The sequence below is a fragment of the Bos taurus genome, chromosome 5 (assembly GCF_002263795.3).
Source record: "Bos taurus isolate L1 Dominette 01449 registration number 42190680 breed Hereford chromosome 5, ARS-UCD2.0, whole genome shotgun sequence".
Classification (NCBI taxonomy): Eukaryota; Metazoa; Chordata; class Mammalia; order Artiodactyla; family Bovidae; genus Bos; species Bos taurus.
This window is the reverse complement of record NC_037332.1, coordinates 60570531-60590616: the sequence shown is the minus strand read 5'-3', so window position 1 is coordinate 60590616 and position 20086 is coordinate 60570531. Positions and strand designations below refer to the sequence as shown.

General features: G+C 36.7%; 1 protein-coding gene across 2 annotated transcripts in view; it reads left to right on the top strand.

Moving 5' to 3' along the window:
- Positions 1-20086, top strand: part of CDK17 (cyclin dependent kinase 17) — a 138841-nt gene that overhangs the window by 73827 nt on the left and 44928 nt on the right. For both annotated transcript variants that reach the window (XM_059886962.1, XM_024992505.2), the window contains exons 3-5: positions 91-255; positions 3897-4030; positions 8012-8137. In XM_059886962.1, coding sequence (XP_059742945.1) covers positions 91-255; positions 3897-4030; positions 8012-8137 — 425 coding nt within the window. The remainder of the gene's footprint in view (positions 1-90; positions 256-3896; positions 4031-8011; positions 8138-20086) is intronic.

Below are 20086 nucleotides of genomic sequence, written 5' to 3'. Positions count from 1 at the left end.
TTGTTTTCTTTTTTGCTTTCTCAATCCTTTTCATGTCATCCTGGATCTTGGGCTATTAATGGAATGATTTTTGGATACTGTGAACTGCAGAGCCTATCGTGAAGAATGGCAGGCCTCCGACCTCGCACAGTATGCATTCCTTCCTCCACCAGTACACAGGGTCCTTTAAGAAGCCCCCATTGCGGAGACCACATAGCGTTATTGGAGGAAGCCTTGGTTCCTTCATGGCAATGCCCAGAAATGGAAGCAGATTAGGTAATGTATCTGCTTTTTAAAATTTTTCTGACTGTGGGTTATGTCCATAGCTAGGTTTCAGCTGTATGCAAGTCTGCCCGCCTTTATTATCTAGTTTTTTCTTGTAAGGTAAAAATCAAGGGAATAGGAGAGAGAGCAGAAAACTGGAAGGTTCTGGACAGGCAGTAGTGCTGACACTAAGGAGGAGTAATGTTTGAAAACCTGTTCACCAGAAAGAAGATAGAGCCCTGAAGAGGTAGATGTAAAATTTCAGGATGAATAGCAGTTTGAGATGGTGCTTAATTTGGGGTCATACCTCAGTAACTCCAGGTTATCACTTTTTGATAGCTAACTGCAATAATTAGTATATATGATTATTACCTGAGTTGTTATTCTTGTCTTTGTGTCATTTTAAATCTAAGAAAAATATATGTCTGCAAGTTTCTGTTTATTTCTCTGGTCTTTTTTTTTATGCTTTCTTATCATGTTTTGTTTTTTAAATAGTTTTAAATATTATTTTATAGACTCATGACATAATTATATTTACTGAAGTTTCTGAAGGTTTTATTCTGCTTGTTTCTTTATCTACTTAATCTTGCCATGGTATCAACCCACAGATTATTTTCTTATGTGTTATTTTTGAGAGGATGAGCTTGTCTACAGGGGTTTTTGTCTGTGTCTCAGACTGGTTCATGAGAGATGATTGTTAAATTTTCAGAAAATTGGCAAGCTGATTGTTAATCATAGCCATTATTGAAATTTAAATTATATAAACTTACAATTAAGTAAATCAAATTAAAAATGTAGGTAATAAATAGCCAGAAGTCATTATTTCCTAATTATTTTACTACAGTTAACTGTTGCCTACTACGCTTTTGGGATATTTCTCCTATATCTGAATACTCAAAAATACTAATGTCATGGTGTTCATATTACCCAACCAGGTGTTCAGTGATACCATACTGGTAGCTTGAGGTTTGGCCACAAAGGGAGTATTTACCCTCACAGAAATTGGAAAACACTTCAGATCAGGGCTTAATTTGTTGTTCTCTTGATTGTCTAGACTAGGGGTTGGCAAACTTTTTCTGTAAAGGTTCACGCCGTAAAAATTTTTTCAAATTTTGTGGGCCATATATGGTCCGTTGCATGTCATCTTTTTAAAATAATCTGTTAAGGATGCCAAAACCATTTTTAGCTCAGGGCCATACATAAACAGGTCATATATACTGATCCTTGGTCTAAACTTAAAGTGATGTTGAAAATATTAGTAATGCAGATTAAATTTTAAAGTGGGTTATGTCTGTCTGTAGCTATTAACATTGTGAATTATACAAAAATGAGCCATTTGAGAAGTAATTTCTTAAGTAAGTTCTTCTATTACTTAAGAATTATTATCTGATTCAGAAAAGAAGTTGCTCATACTGGTGACAAATGAATGAAGTCTTGACATAAGGCTTCATTGCTTCACTCTTTTCTTATTGATGGAAGTGAAGATACCAACTGGTATTCATGTCGGAACTAGCTTGTTAGTGACATGAGGTGTTTCTTGGTTGAGTCAGATGCTACCAAGTATTTACTCATAGTCTGAAATTGATAAACTCCTTTGTAGTCCTCATGTGGGAGAGCAGATTTCTGTTTTTAAGTCTACCTTTTACTGAAGATGTAGCTCTTTTGAGAGTCATCTGCCTTTCTACAGAAAGCTCTCATTTTCAAGTGGGACACCCAAGGCTTCATCTTTTATTTCACTGTGGTGGCTAAATCCAGGCACACTCTTACCAAGATCAGAAACCCCTCCAAAGAAAGTAACAAGTCAGTTTTTACATAAAAATTTTGGACCTTCAGTTCTCTGTCTCTGCTTCCTGGGTATTAAGCATGCCATCAGGCAAACTCAGCTATACATTTTAAAGTATATTCAACATTTTCTGAGGAAGATTTGTAGATTTTCGGAAGACACGATTAAATTACCTTTAACATTTTTGAAGAGTGGTAGAAAAGAGTGCTTGGTCTCAGATGTCTTTAATACCATCAGAATAGGAATCAATCACCCAGTACATTGACTTCTACTGCCAAATTAATTTTTTGTTCAGTATAAAATTTCTCCAGAAATGTGTCATTAAACTGTATTCTTAAATTACATATTGGTCTATTAAAAACTGTTATTTTTGCAGCTGCTTATCAGTGTGAATAAGAATTTTCCCAATAATGTATTACCAAGACAAAATACAGAAATGTATGAAATCTAAGACTGATTTGATGAGACCCTGGAGTTCAGTTTTTTTGTTAATTTAAATAGTTCTCATATTTTTGTAAGTAAATAACTAGAAGTTCAAATTTGTAGTTGTAAAATACTATTCTTATTTATTTTACATGTTGATATTTCATATAACATTTCATTTGAAAGAAAAGGTTCAGTTGTCTGGTCCATACTTTGATATTTTCTTTTTCTTTTTTAGTAAGTGTTTAAATCAGTGTAGTATTTGTTGAGCTACTTACTAAACAAATTTAGTTCGGTTCTAGGAATAGAAAAGCAAATAAGTCAGATTCTGCCCCCAGGGGATCTCATAGCTTGATATAAAATCACATGAACCAAAAACTGCTCTTCAACACAGTTGGTGTGCTAGGTGTGGGCACAGTGTTCATTTGTGTCTGAGATAGAAAAGACCTGATGGCATATGAGCATACTGTTGAAGAATGAATTCACCACATTGATAAAATGAAGAAATAACCTCTTACAGATAAGAAAAAATAAAAAGCTTGCTAAAGCACTTCAGTGTGGAAGAACATGATACTTTTGGGGGAGTGAATAATTCTGTGGAGAGGACCCATGGAAAGAGATGTGTATGAGATCTAGCATATGTTTCTGGTGGGCTACTCTGGCTCGATGAATTAGAAGGTGATTGACCAATGTAAATATAAGAGCAGGTATAAAAGGAATTAATCTCCCTACCCTCTACTCCCGTTTAACTTTTATTCTTATTTAAAAAAATCATAATTTACCTTGCATTGTAAGTGAAATATGTTTTTGCCCCCGTAGATTTTGTGGTACTGTATTTGTAGTTATACAAAATCAGTACTCAGTGAATACTTTTTTGAATTGTTTTTTTAACACTTGGGGATGGGGAGCTACATTAGCAACTGTAAAACAGTTTTTTTAAAGACTATGCAAAGAACCAGTTCATCTTGATATGACCCAATGGCACATTATTAAATGGAAAGAATACTAAACTAAATAAAAGTTCAGGTTTCTATTTTGGCTCTGCCTCTAAGCTCTGTGACCTTTGAAAGTCGTTTAACCTTTCAAAGTCTCAATTTCTACATCTGGAAAATACGAGAACTGACTAAATAATCGTCAAGTGTTATTTTTGGTCTCTAATTTTATTATTCAACTCTTGCTAATAACTTGAATGTTAGTTTTTTAAAAATAACTTTTTATAATCTTAGAGCATAAGAGGATTTAATACTACTGTTTTAGGACATTTGTCCTAAATGTGCAGTTTTTATTAACTGCACACTTGTGGTACCCAGAATGTAAAAGACCTTTTATGCTATGATTTTTGGCTGTTGGCTGTCTACATCTTACATATAGAGATAATAAATTATGTGATTCTGTAGAATTTAATACATCTCTTCTAAGATAAATAATATTTCATTTTCTAATACAGATATTGTTCATGAAAATCTAAAAATGGGATCAGATGGCGAGAGTGACCAAGCTTCTGGGACATCATCTGATGAAGTCCAGTCACCTACGGGTGTTTGTCTTAGAAATCGTATACATAGGCGGATCTCAATAGAGGTACCATTTTTTAAAAAAAAAACAAATATGCCTGTGTTTGTGTGTATAAATACATAAGAATAAATGCCTATTTGAAAATTTTCATGACAGCAATGACACCTCTAAGAAAGTTGTTTCTTCACATTAATAAAAACTAGTCTGTGAATATTTTTTCCTAATTATCTATTATACCAAGGCACATATACAGTAATTATACTTAAACATTCTGCAAAATACTATGTAGAGTCTTTGTAAGGGAAATTTGAATTTTCAAAAGTTTCAGAAATCCAAGATGATACATTAGGGAAAGTCTTCCTTTTAGAAAATATTTTAATTATTTTTTTTTTTTTTTTTTGAGAGTTGTGAGTTAAGCTTTATTTGGGGCAAAATGAGGACTACAGCCTGGGAGGCAGCATCTCAGACAGTTCTGAGAGACTGCTCCCTAATTAATATTTTTGAGATTCATCTAGGTTTTCAGATTTTATAAATTTTTTTATAAATTTTATAAATTTTTTATAAATTTTATAAATATTTCAGATTTTATAAATATTTTCAGATTTCAAAAAGTATACAAAAAATAAGCACCAGCTTTTTTTCCTTGCTTTATATTATGAATATGGATATCACTTCCTTTTTTGGTTTATTATACCTACTAATCTCTGTAGCACATGTTAAGTTATTTCTCCATGTGAAAGAATGAAAAGCTCATTTCCTTCTCTCTGTCAATGTTGTGTATAACCTTGAAGACAGAAGTTGATTATGAATATTATTTTCATGTGTATACTATAGATTAAAAATAATTTTCTCTAGAAAATTGAGCACATTTTGAAATAAGAATGTTGTTATTTTCTTCAGTGCTGTTGAGGTATTGATGATTAGGGTATTTGCCCTCTTGGTTGATTGCATTTTTGCTGATCAAAGATTGCTTCTGAATCAGTTATGCAAAACAATACCAGTTTTTAAATGGTAAAATACCATCTTCAGCTCTTGAAATCAACTTGATATCTGTTCATTGTTGTTTAGTCACTCGGTCGTGTCCGACTCTGCGACTCCATGGACTGCAGCACGCCAGGCTTCCCTGTCCTTCACTATCTCCCGGAGCTCACTCACACTCATGATAACTGTTCATATCACTGTATAAATTACATCACAATAGTAATAAAATTATTTACTTCTCTTCACCATATGTATGATTTTCTTTATTATAGGTTTAAAAGTTTTATTTAATACTAGGATCTATATCTGGACATTGAGCTGTATTCTCCCCCAAAGGTGACACACTCTTTATATTGTATACTTTAATATCTGGAAAGACCCCCATACCCACACATATATTTTTATTTATTTTAGAATGTTTTTGGATATTGCTTTCTATTTATTCTTCTAGATAAATTTTAAATGTTTTGTTCCAAGAATAATCTTACTGTGATTTTTTTAGAGTGATGTAAAACATAAAACTAACTTGGGAGAATTATTATTTTCTCAATAGTTGAGAACATGATATATTTTGATACTTAAGCCATATATTTCCCAATAAATCTGTGTACGATTTCTACACATCTCAGTTTTATCTCCTGATTTATTATTAATAGCAGGAATTTATTTTTGGAGAAGGCAATGGCACCCCACTCCAGTACTTTTGCCTAGAAAATCCCATGGACGGAGGAAGGCTGCAGTCCATGGGGTCGCTAGAGTGGGACACAACTGAGCGGCTTCACTTTCAATTTTCACTTTCATGCATTGGAGAAGGAAATGGCAACCCACTCCAGTGTTCTTGCTTGGAGAATCCCAGGGACGGGAAGCCTGGTGGGCTGCCGTCTGTGGGGTCGCACAGAGTCAGACACGACTGAAGTGACTTAGCAGCAGCAGGGATTTATTTTTATAGAATTTATGTTTCTTGGTGTGATAATATAGGCAAGATCTCTGTTTCTCTCAGTTCACATAATTAAATGAAATAGAAATACCTTTTACTTATTTCCACTGACATAGCAATAATAAAATATTTCAATTATCTCACTGTGTTGCATGCAAAATCATGCAATATCCACATGATTGGTTATTCAAACCAACCCCATTTTATGGTAGACTTTGCCTATTCCTACTATATGGTTTTTCCAGTAGTCATGTATGGATGTGAGAGTTGGACTATAAAGAAAGCCGAGCACCGAAGAATTGATGCTTTTGAACTGTGGTGTTGGAGAAGACTCTCGAGAGTCCCTTGGACTGCAAGGAGATCCAACCAGTCCATCCTGAAGGAGACCAGTCCTGGGTGTTCATTGGAAGGACTGATGCTGAAGCTCCAATACTTTGGTCACCTGATGCGAAGAGCTGACTCATTTGAAAAGACCCTGCTGCTGGGAAAGATTGAGGGCAGGAAGAGAAGGGGACAACAGAAGATGAAATGGTTGGATGGCACCACCGACTCAATGGACATGAGTTTGGATAGACTCTGGCAGTTGGTGACAGATAGGGAGGCCTGGCGTGCTGCGGTTCATGGGGTCGCAAAGAGTTGGACACGATTGAGCAATTAAACTGAACTATATGGTGTGCTGTTCATGGGGTTCTCCTGGCAAGAATACTGGAGTGGTTTGCCATTTCCTCCATTGGACCTTGTTTTACCACAACTCTTTACATATAACCTCTCTGGCTTGGTTAGCCCTGCACGGCATGGCTTCATTGAGTTATGCAAGCTCCTTTGCCAGGACATGTGGGTCAAGAAGCAACAGTTAAAACCGGACATGGAACAACTGACGGGTTCAAAATTGGGAAAGGAGTACAACAAGGGTGTATGTTGTCACCCTGCTTTTTTAACTTATGTGCAGAGTACATTACGCGAAATGCCAGACTGGGTAAAGCACAAGCTGAAATTAAGATTGCCGGGAGAAATACCAGTGACCTCAGATATGCAGATGATAACACCCTAATGGCAGAAAACGAGGAACTAAAAAGCCTCTTGATGAGGGTGAAAGAGGAGGGTGGAAAAGCTGGCTTGAAACTCAGCATTCAAAAAACTAAGATCATGACATCCAGTCCCATCAGTTCATGGCAAATAGAAGGGGAAAAAGTGGAAGCAGTGACAGATTTTATTTTCTTGGGCTCCAAAATCACTGCAGATGGTGACTGCAGCCATGAAATAAAAAGACACTTGCTTCTTGGAAGAAAAGCTATGACAAACCTAGACAGCATATTAAAAAGCAGAGACATCACTTTGCCAACAAAGGTCTATGTAGTCAAAGCTATGGTTTTTCAGTAGTCATGTTTGAATGTGAGAGTTGGATCATAAAGAAGGCTGAGCGCTGAAGAGTGATGCTTTCAAATTGTGGTGCTGGAGAGGACTCTTGAGAGTCCCTTGGACTGCAAGGAGATTAAACCAGTCAATCCTAAAGGAAATCAACCCTGAATATTCATTGGAAGGGATAATGCTGAAGTTCTAGTACTTTGGCCACCTGATGTGAAGAGCTGACTGATTGGAAGAGACCCTGATGCTGGGAAAGATTGAAGGCAAGAGGAGAAGCGGGCAGCAGATGATAAGATAGTTAGATAGCATCATCAACTCAATGGACATGAATTTGAGCAACCCCTGGGAGGTAGTGGAGGACAGAGGAGCGTGGCGTGCTGCAGTCAACAGGGTTGCAAAGAGTCAGACATGACTTAGTGACTTAAAAGCAACTATATAATAATGTCAAAATTAATTCCATGCTCATTTTATCAATGAAGGGACTCAACTCAGTTGTAGAACATTTCTGTAAAATAAATTGCATTGTATACTTTTGCTTACAGTAAATACATTTGCTTTTGGTATATTACAGCTTCCCTAGTGGCTCAGACCATAAAGAATCTGCTTATAATTAATGTAAATGCCTTTGTAATTGCAACAAACCTTTATAGTTACTGATTGCTAAGAAATGATCTATTAGAGCTCATGAATTAAAAAGTCAAATGCCCTTGTCGTCTCTGTTTGTGGTTACCTATATAGATCTTCTTTTTCTTGGTTTTTAAAAGGATTTAAATAAGCGGTTATCACTGCCTGCAGATATCAGAATACCTGATGGGTATCTTGAAAAGTTGCAGATAAACAGTCCACCATTTGATCAACCAATGAGCCGAAGGTCTCGGAGAGCTTCCTTAGTAAGTTTTTAAGTCTCCTGTACCTACTATATTAGATCTGGTTGTTTGATTTTCTGGGCATAAACATTTTATATTAATTTTTATATTGTTAATAGCTAAAGTTTATTACATTGTTTTCTGGATTTTGTCATTTTCCCTTCTTAACGTTTTAAAGATGTTATATTGAATAGAATTTAGGTTTATTTTATTTTTTGGCAAATTTTACTGATACATGCTAGATGTACAAAATATGTACCAGGTATATAAGTATGTGTTAATATGTACTAGATACACAGAAAAGTACATAAACGTAATTGTAGAGCTTCATGAATTTTTGTGAAGTTAGCGTACGTGTGTAACTTGTATCCAGCTAAATAAAAGAAAATCCCCCAAATTCCAGAAAACTCGTCCTGCCACTTCATTATTCACTTCTACTCTCCCTTCCTCAACTTTGGCATTATCTCTGCCTTCTAATGCCAAAGATTAGTTTTACCTATATGGTTTTCACTGTTTTGATTATGTTTGTAGTGTTTAATATAAAGAAAGACTTCTTTATCTTGATTTACATACATTCTTATTTATTTTCAAAATGCATTTGATATTTTTCTGATTATTCTTAAACTTTTGAACTTTATGTAATTATGAATATACAAATGCTTCAAATACATTTTCTACAAATAAAATATATTGCACAAATATATATATAAATATATATACATACAAATTCATATGTATAGTATACAAAAATATCCTATTACGTATAGAAGTACACCAATATGTATTCTTCTGCAGTCGACTTCTTTTACTTAATGTTAGTTTCATTTGGGTTATTGCCTGTAGTTAGGTTATTCGTTTGTTCTTTTTGTTGCATGGTGTTCCATTGGTGAGTATACTATATTTTATTCAGTCTTCTGTTGATGAATATTTACATTTATGTTATTTTTAATTTTGGGTATTATCAAATATTGCTTGTATCACCATTCCTGATTATGTGTTTTGGTTAACATAAGCATTTCTGTTGGATGCATGCCTAGGAGTGGAGTTGTTGGATAGATTGTGTGCACATGTTCAGCTTTTCTAGGTGTTGTCAAAGTTGGTTCCAAAGTGATTATACCATTTTACATCCCATTCTAGTTGCTCTCCATGATTTTTTTTTTTTTGGTACTGTTTTCTTCTTTTTCAAAGAAACTTTTAAATTTTTCTGATGAGTGTATAGTGTTATCTCATTGTGGTTCCCCTGAAGTAGGAAATGGCAACCCACTCCAGTATTCTTGCCTGGAACATCCCATGGACAGAGAGAAATGGGCTACAGTCCATTGGGTCACAGAGAGTCAGACCTGACTGAGCATTCAGGCATTGTCGTTTTGTTTTTCATTTTCTTGATGGCTTAAGTTGAACACCTTTCTAATATTTATTGGCCATTTAAATATCCTCCTCTTTGAAGTGTTGAATTCTATTATTTCTCTTCTGTTGGACTGCCTTTTTCTGATTGATGTGTGAGGAATTCTTTATACATTCTGTATTAAAGGCTCTTGTCAGTTATGTATCTTGGTCTCCCATTGTGTAGCAGTTGACCCAGCACTGCTTTTTGAAAGAATAGCTTTCCCTGTTGCAGTGTCATCTTGACATAAATTCAGGTGATTGTGTATGTGAGGATCTCTTTTAGATAACTTTAGTTCTGTGTAGAAGTATATATAAAGTGCTGTGGGACAGTTAAAGAGCAAGTAAAATGTCTTTGCACATCACAGGCTTACAGAGGTGATAGTGCTTAAATTGCCTCTAAAAAGATGGGTAGGAATTTTGTCAAGTTGACAGTTATTAGAAGAGTGTTCTAAGCAAAGAAAACTTCATGTAGTAAAACCCAGAGAATATGAGTATGTTGGGGAAATTATAATTGATACGAAGGGTGGATATGGAATAATTTTAAAGAATAAGCCTTGAAAGGATAGGATAGATCTAGACCAGTGGTCCCCAACCTTTTTGGCACCAAGGAACAATTTAGTGGAAGACCGTTTTTCCATGGACAGGATTGGGGGGATGGTTCATGGGGTAATGTGAGAGATGGGGAGCGGTAGATGAAGCTTTACTTGCCTGCCGCTCACCTCCTGCTGTGCAGCCGCTCACTTCCTGCTGTGCAGCCGCTCACTTCCTGCTGTGGGGCTGGGTTCCTCACAGGTTGGGGACCCCTGCTGTTGACTGTAAAAAGCTTCAGGTGTCAGGCCAATGAGTTTGGACTTCATCCCATGTAAAAAGAAGGACCTCAGAGACATTTATTTAAACAAGAGCTGACATAATCACATTTTTGTTTCATAACTGTTACTTCAGGAAAAGTGTAAACAAATAGAACAAGAGAAAGACTAGAGGCAGGGAAATGAATTCATAGTTAAGGATGATGTGGTAGTCATGTGGAAATGGAAAGTAGAGCCCAGATACTAGGGACTGTGTAAAAATAAAATACTCAGGACTCAGGAACCACTTAGTACTGAGGAGGAGGAGGAGGAGAAAGAAGGGGGACAACAGAGGATGAGATGGTTGGATGGCATCCCCAACTCGATGGACATGAGTCTGAGTAAGCTCCAGGAGTTGGTGATGGACAGGAAAGCCTGGCGTGCTGCAGTCCATGGGGTCACAAAGAGTCAGACACGACTGAGTGACTGCACTGAGTACCTTCTTAAACTTTGGGTCTGAAGAAGGAGCCATTGATGAGTATTGGGTCACTAACAGTTGTTTTATCTTCTTATATATTGTATCGTGGAATATTTTTATCTGCCAACAACTTCTGTTTTGGTTGCATTTTCTAAAGAATAAAATTACCTAATGCTGTGTAATATGAGCACATTATTATTTGACATTCACCAGTACACAATAGGGGCTTTACTCATAGCTCAGTTGGTAAAGAATCCGCCTGCAATGCAGGAGACCCCGGTTCGATTCCTGGATAGGGAAGATCTCCTGGAAAGGGGATAGGCTACCCACTCTAGCATTCTTCTGTTTCCCTTGTGGCTGAGCTGGTAAAGAATCGCCTGCAATGCGGGAGACTTGGGTTCAATCCCTGGGTTGGGAAGATCCCCTAGAGAAGGGAAAAGCTACCCACTCCAGAATTCTGGCCTGGAGAATTCCATGGACTGTATAGTCCATGGGGTCACAAAGAGTCGGACACGACTGAGCGACTTTCACTGTTCACTAGTATACAGTAAGGTTAAAGCTTGATTTTGGTATAGGTTTATGATCATCATAGTTTTACATCACTGCTTAAGACATTTTCATTAACATAACTTTGTCATTTAATTACCAGGTTGAAAGTGTTCTTTGGTTATCAAGTGTTACTAAAGATTGGTACTTAGGATCAATTTTAGAATTAGTGAATATTCAGATTGGGACTAAAGGTATGGTTTAATCACCAAAGCTATCATCTAAGACTTATCTTTTTCAATGTACATGAAATTAAGGAAAACAGTGCCCTCTAATGAATGCTGAGTGACTGAAGCTTTTATTTGTGTTGAAAGTTCCTATCTTAATTCTCTTGTTTTTTTAATCTGAAATGGCTTACCGATTTCACATTAATCATTGCAGCTCTGTTTTGGTTTTCATTGGTTCATTCTTTTCATTGTTTATCTTTTTTTTTTTTTTTTTACTAAAGTCATGGTTTCTTTTGAAGTATATTAGAAAATTATTCTTAATACCCTAGGTTTATACGTGAAGGGGAAGGATTAGGGAATCCGTGGAAAGGAGATGGGAAAATGAAAATACACTTCACATTTGTTAGAGCTTATGTTTCCATGGATGATATACTCTTATCTTAAAAACATTTTTGTTTCAAGACAAAATATAAAATTTTGTCTTTCTAAAAGGATAAACTTTTTTTTTTTTTAAACTTTAAACTTTTTATTTTGTGTTGGGGTATAGCCAGTTAACAATGTTGTGGTAGTTTCAGGCGAAGAGCAAAAGGACTCAGCCATACATATACACGTATCCCATCTCTCCCAAACCCCCGTCCCATCCACCCTGGCACATAACCTTGAGAGTTCCATGTGCTTTATAATAGGTCTTTGTTGGTTATCCATTTTAAATATAGCAATGTGTACATGTTTCTTTTTGTACTTTCAGTTTGCAATGTATAATAAGTAGAGTAGTAAAAATAACATAAATCACTTGAGTAGGAGGTAAGAAACAAGTCTGAGTTCACTTCTGGTGAATATATAGTAGGGCTGATTGGTTCTTCTATAAAATTAGGAGCATCAAGCTCAGTGGATCCTCAGTATCATTTGGCTACCCTATTGTATTTCTTTGGTTAATTCTTCTCTCACTCTAAGCAAATGACCTCTTCCTACTACACGACCAAGAAGAGAGAAGCCACTAACTAGAAACCCTCTCATTTTCTGAATTACAAATGTGCAAATCTACCTACAGCTATACTAACTCTACTCTAATAGTTATTTTAGAGTAGTTATAGATTTACAGAAAAATTTAGAAGATCATATAGAGTGTTCCCATATACCACATAACTAGTTATACCTAGTTATGCCTATTATTAACATTTTACATTACTTTAGTACATTGTCACAACTCGAAGGAAACCAGTGGTGGTACATTACTATTAACTAAACTCCATACTTTATTCAGATTTCTCTAGTTTTTCACTAATAGCTTTTTATCCCCAGGATCCCATCTAGGACACCACATTACATTTAGTCATTCTATCTTATTTTAAAGATATTGGTTATTGGATTGGTGAAAGAGGAGAGTGAAAAAGTTGGCTTAAAGCTCAACATTCAGAAAACGAAGATCATGGCATCTGGTCTCATCACTTCATGGGAAATCAATGGGCAAACAGTGGAAACAGTGTCAGACTTTATTTTTCTGGGCTCCAAAATCACTGCAGATGGTGACTGCAGCCATGAAATTAAAAGACGCTTACTCCTTGGAAGAAAAGTTATGATCAACCTAAACAGCATATAGAAAAGCAGAGACATTACTTTGCCAACAAAGGTCCATCTAGTCAAGGCTATGGTTTTTCCTGTGATCATGTATGGATGTGAGAGTTGGAATGTGAAGAAGGCTGAGCACCGAAGAATTGATGCTTTTGAACTGTGGTGTTGGAGAAGACTCCTGAGAGTCCCTTGGACTGCAAAGAGATCCAGCCAGTCCTTTCTAGGGGAGATGAGCCCTGGGATTTCTTTGGAAGGAATGATGCTAAAGCTGAAACTCCAGTCCTTTGGCCACCTAATGCGAAGAATTGACTCATTGGAAAAGACTCTGATGCTGGGAGGGATAGGGGGCAGGCGGAGAAGGGGACGACAGAGGATGAGATGGCTGGATGGCATCACTGACTTGATGAACATGAGTTTGAGTGAATTCCGGGAGTTGGTGATGGACAGGGAGGCCTGGCATGCTGCGATTCATGGGGTCACAAAGAGTCAGACACGACTGAGCAACTGAACTGAACTGAAAGTGTTATTTAATATTCATTTATAATTGATAAGAAATGGAATATTCTAACTCTTAAAATACTTAAACTAATGACTAGTGGGAAAGCCCATAGGCAGGTAATGATTTATTAGAGCATTGTTACACTTACAGTGATGGCATACCCCATGGAAATTTTCATAAGAGTGTTAAGTGCAACTTTAGTAAACTAAGTCTGTGTAGGAAAGTTTGTCTCATTTTATTGAAGTTTAGGTTATATGAATTCTAAGAATATGCCTCTTCCTAAACATTAAGTTTTGGGTTCCTCATTCATGGCTTTACCAATATGGATCATACATAGCTGTTATTTCTAAGGACAGGTGAGAAAATAGGGTATCAAGTCCAGATGTCTTTCAGAAGTGAGCTTATGGTGTGGAAATGAGGTTCAAAGTTCACCCACAATTTAATTTACCTATGGCATATTATGGACAGGGGTAAGGTAATATTTTGTAATACAAATGATCAAGTAGAATAGAGATTCTCAGTCGACCTACCTCAGTCTACCTCAGTAGACTGACATTTCTATCAGTAACTGTAACTTGGTAAATCTCACAAGGTGGGAAATTGATAATTGAAAAATCTGTCTTTGCCCCCAGTGTTTTTTATATGCCCATTTACTCTTAGAATGGCATCTAATAGAGTTATTGCACATGTTTCAGTTGTTGTGAAGCTCATTTAGAATTGCATTGCCAGCATGTAACACCTCTTTATAACTTTGGCAGAATGATTATACTGTTAGACCAAAGTAATGAAGAAATACCCTATAATAATCAATGCTACTTGCAAGTTACTCAAAATTACAGGAAGGCTATTATAAATTATAATTTGTTTTTATTTTATTTAACTTTCATGTGCTTATTGTATAAGAGCTATTTTTTAATTTTTATTAATGAATAATTGCTGTACAATATTGTGTTGATTTCTGCCATACATCAATATGAATCAGTCACAGGTATACATATGTCCCCTCCCTCCTGAACCCTCTTCCCACCTCCCTCCCCACCCCACCCCTCTAGGTTGTCACAGAGCACTGGGTTGAGCTCCTTGTGTCACACAGCAAATTCCCAATTGCTATCTGTTTTACATATGGTAACGGTTCTATGAAGACCTACAAGACCTTTTAGAACTAACACCCCAAAAAGATGTCCTTTTCATTGTAGGGGACTGGAATGCAAAAGTAGGAAGTCAAGAAACACCTGGAGTAACAGGCAAATTTGGCCTTGGAATATGGAATGAAGCAGGGCAAAGGCTAATAGAGTTTTACCAAGAGAACACACTGGTCATAGCAAACACCCTCTTCAAACAACACAAGAGAAGACTCTACACATGGACATCACCAGCTGGTCAACACCGAATCAGATTGATTATATTCTTTGCAGCCAAAGATGGAGAAGCTCTATACAGTCAGCAAAAACAAGACCAGGAGCTGATGGTGGCTCAGACCATGACCTCCTTATTGCCAAATTCAGACTGAAATTGAAGAAAGTAGGGAAAATCATTAGACCATTCAGGTATGACCTAAATCAAATTCCTTATGATTATACAGTGGAAATGAGAAATAGATTTAAGGGACTAGATTTGATAGACAGAGTGCTTGATGAACTATGGACGGAGGTTTGTGACATTGTACAGGATACAGGGATCAAGACCATCCCCATGGAAAAAGAAATGCAAAAAAGCAAAATGGCTGTCTGGGGAGGCCTTATAAATAGCTGTGAAAAGAAGAGAAGTGAAAAGCAAAGGAGAAAAGGAAAGATATAAGCATCTGAATGCAGAGTTCCGAAGAATAGCAAGAAGAGATAAGAAAGCCTTCCTCAGTGATCAATGCAAAGAAATAGAGGAAAACAACAGAATGGGAAAGACTAGAGATCTCTTCAAGAAAATTAGACATACCAAAGGAACATTTCATGCAAAGATGGGCTCGATAAAGGACAGAAATGGTATGGACCTAACAGAAGCAGAAGATATTAAGAAGAGGTGGCAAGAATACACAGAAGAACTGTACAAAAAAGATCTTCATGACCCAGATAATCACGATGGTGTGATCACTCATCTAGAGCCAGACATCCTGGAATGTGAAGTCAAGTGGGCCTTAGGAAGCATCACTACAAACAAAGTTAATGGAGGTGCTTGAATTCCAGTTGAGCTATTTCAAATCCTGAAAGATGATGCTGTGAAAGTGCTGCACTCAATATGCCAGCAAATTTGGAAAACTCAGCAGTGGCCACAGGACTGGAAAAGGTCAGTTTTCATTCCAGTCCCAAAGAAAGGCATTGCCAAAGAATGCTCAAACTACTGCACAATTGCACTCATCTCACATGCTAGTAAAGTAATGCTTAAAATTCTCCAAGCCAGGCTTCAGCAATACAAGAACCGTGAACTTCCAGATGTTCAAGCTGGTTTTAGAAAAGGCAGAGGAACCAGAGATCAAATTGCCAATATCCGCTGGATCATGGAAAAAGCAAGAGAGTTCCAGAAAAACATCTATTTCTGCTTTATTGACTATGCCAAAGCCTTTGACTGTGTGGATGTGGGAAATTCTGAAAGAGGTGGGGATACCAGACCACCTGACCTGCCTCTTGAGAAACCTGTATGCAAAACCTGTATGCAGGTCAGGAGCAACAGTTAGAACTGGACATGGAACAACAGACTGGTTCCAAATGGGAAAAAGGAGTGCTGTATAGTACAGTTAAGGCTGTATATTGTTACCCTGCTTATTTAACTTATATGCAGAGTACATCATGAGAAACACTGGGCTGGAAGAAGCACACGCTGGAATCAAGATTGCCAGGAGAAATCTCAATAACCTCAGATATATCGCAGATGATACCACCCTTATGGCAGAAGTGAAGAGGAACTAAAGAGCTTCTTGATGAAAGTGAAAGAGGATAGTGAAAAAGTTGGCTTAAAGCTCAACATTCAGAAAACTAAGATCATGGCATCTGGTCCCATCACTTCATGGGAAATCAATGGGCAAACAGTGAGAGACTTTATTTTTCTGGGCTCCAAAATCACTGCAGATGGTGATTGCAGCCATGAAATTAAAAGACGCTTACTCCTTGGAAGGAATGTTATGACCAACCTAGATAGCATATTCAAAAGCAGAGACATTACTTTGCCAACAAGGGTCCGTCTAGTCAAGGCTATGGTTTTTCCAGTGGTCATGTATGGATGTGAGAGTTGGACTGTGAAGAAAGCTGAGTGCCGAAGAATTGATGCTTTTGAACTGTGGTGTTGGAGAAGACTCTTGAGCATCCCATGGACTGCAAAGAGATCTAACCAGTCCATTCTAAAGGAGATCAGTCCTGGGTGTTGTTTGGAAGGAATGATGCTAAAGCTGAAACTCCAGTACTTTGGCCACCTCATGTGAAGAGTTGACTCATTGGAAAAGATTCTGGGAAAGTCTTTGGAAAAGATGCTGGGAGGGATTGGGGGCAGGAGGAGAAGGGGACGACAGAGCATGAGATGGCTGGATGGCATCACCGACTCGATGGACATGAGTTTGGGTGAACTCCGGGAGTTGGTGATGGACAGGGAGGCCTGGCGTGCTGCAATTCAGGGGGTCCCAGAGTCGGACAGGACTGAGCAACTGAACTGAACTGAACTGAATGTATATGTTTCTATGCTAGTCTCCCAATTCGTCCCACCTTCTTCTTCCCCCACTGTGTCCACAAGTCTGTTCTCTATGTCCTGTGTCTCCATTGAAAGTGAAAGTGAAGTCACTCAGTCATGTCCAACTCTTTGGGACCCCATGAACTCTAGCCTACCAGGATCCTCCCTCCATGGGATTTTCCAGGCAAGAGTACTAGAGTGGGTTGCCATTTCCTTCTCCAGGGGCTCCTCCCGACCCAGGGATTGAATCTGGGTTTCCTGCATTGTAGGTGGACGCTTTACCGTCTGAGCCACCAGGGAAGTTAAGTGTCTCCATTGCTACCCTGCACATAGGTCCATCAGTACCCTCTTTCTAGATTCCAGGTGCATGCGTTAATATATAGTGTTTGTCTGTCTCTTTCTGACTTAACAGTGAAATTACTCAGCTATAAGAGCTGTTTGAACAGGAGTTTGTTTGGTTTTCCAAAAGGCTAATTTTTAGAGCAGTGAAGTATCAGAAGAAAATTCGCTTCATTTGAAGCAGAATTAAGAAGATTTTTATATTGTATTTAAATGCAGAGTGTATTGTTCCAATCATACAGCTATTATTTCTGTTTTTATGAGACTTTAAAAATATTCTAAAATAATCTAGGATGAAAATCAGTCTGGATTGTGAATTCATGAGAGGAGGAATCATGTCTGTCTTCTTCACTCTATCCCCAATACCTAGCATTATGCCTGGTAAATGTTGAATAAATGAGCTTTGTCTTCTGTCCTCTGAATAATTTCCGTAGGAGACTGTGTCAACAAGCTAGTCATTATGTCTATTGTTAATCTTGTCATGCTCAGCAGATAAAAATGCAAGCAAAATTTTCTAGAAATTCCATATAAAGATTCAGTTAAGCAATAAATTGGATGTAATTACTAAATCCTAAAGGTTGGGAATCATTAAAATGTGGTCAACCCAATTCAAAACCTCTTTAATTGGGTTATGGCAGTCAATTCCAGTATTTACCCTCTTTTTAAAAAACGTACTTTCAATATATTTTAATGATCTCACTGAATTTCACTATTTAAAGAGTGACTCTTTTTAATGTTAATATTTCATGTAATGTTAATATAGATGCTATGCTATATAGTTAATATAATATCTCTCATATTAACTATAAGATAATAAGCTATCTCTTATAGTTTATTCCTTGTATACTTTATATGATACGGTAATCTCTACATCAGTCAGTACTGTCTTTACAGTCTTGAATTTGTAGTTAAATTATCCACTCTTTAAAAAAAACAAGCATTTTTGTCAAAGCCACCATTAGAGAAAAGTGTACATGATCTTATAAGGACATTTTAGTATTTATTCACTTAAGATTAAAAAAAAGAATAAAATTTCCCAACTCCTAATAAGAAAAATTTCCCAGGGAATTCCCTGGTGGTCCAGTGGTTTAGGACAATGTACTTTTGCTGTTGCAGGCATGGTTCAGTCCCTGGTTGGGGAACTAAGTTTCCACAAGAGGTGGTGTGGCAAAAAAGAAAGTTCTTTGCTTGTAGTTATATTTTTCTATGTGCTTCTCACTGTTACAGATGATGACATTTTAATTATATCTTGCGGGGGGCGGGGGGGGGGGAGGTGGGGGGGACATTGATTATTTTGTTCATACTAGTTTCCATTTATTGTTGCTATTCTTTTTCCTTCATAAAAAAATCAGGTGAGATTTGAAATTCATGTCAAAATAGTTCCATGTTTGTGAATTTAATCATCTGAATTCTAGAAAATAGGTATAAGAAAATAAACACTCTATCATAGTTTGTGTGACCTTGGCAATTAGCCTTTTTTTTTAAGTGTTATGTGAGATCATATGTAAATAGACTATAGAAAAACTACAAAATCAAAAAATTATTCACAATCAGGTTCTGATGTATCAAATGGTGGTCTCTTTGCCACATTTCCCATATTAAAATTAAAAAACTCCCATTTGTATTTGGAAAGTGTTGTCTATTATAGTTTTATTATCCTGTATAATTATTGACAATACAGAATAAGGACTTAATATCTGTCAGTCATATATAAAATAGTGTGTGGGTAGATGGATCATGATGGGTTCCAAAAATCTCACTTAAATTTTTTTTGAAAATACCGTATATAGGAAAAAGTCTTTAAGAGTACACAGAGAGAAGCAATTTTTCAGTCCTTCAGTGAAAGCACCAGCACCACCTGTGACCACAGTTTTGATTAGTTTACCAAAATTGAATGAGGATCATTGAATTTTCAGTTTTCCTCATGGCTTTTAAAGTGATATATATGTCTTGTAAAAAAGTTCCTTGTACAGCAGTTCCTTTGAGAGGCCCCTGCTACTTTTGACTGTCAGTTTTGGGCAGTTTACCTTTTTTGTTTCAAGCGGTGAGTGATGTTAAGTCAAATTGTCAAGTATCATTTTTATTTTGTTCAACACCTCCATAAAAAGTGTATCTGAACTTCCAGAATTTGACACAGAATTTAATAATCCAGCATACACCTTTAAGAGTTATATATAAAAGAACGTTATTCCTTTCATTGGCTACTTAAGGGCATTAGTATCACTCTGAGAAGTGAAGTTTTAGATTACTGTTGCCCTTTCCACTAGGGGTACTAGAAAGGAATTTAAGAAAATTCTTATTCTCTTCTTTTTAACTTTTTTCCCCATCTCTGCTCTCTCAGTCTCTACATTTTTATCATTTTGTTTTTTCCCCTAAATCTTCTGTGTTCGGTGTTTTTTTTTTTTAATTACTTTTTAAATACTGAGTTCCCATTGCATATTTGACTATTCCATCTACCTCATTTATCGACTCCATACAAAATAGTCAAGCTCAAGGTTTTTTAAAAGAATGCTTTTCAGAACTCACTTTTTTGTGGGGGGTGGAGGAGACTGA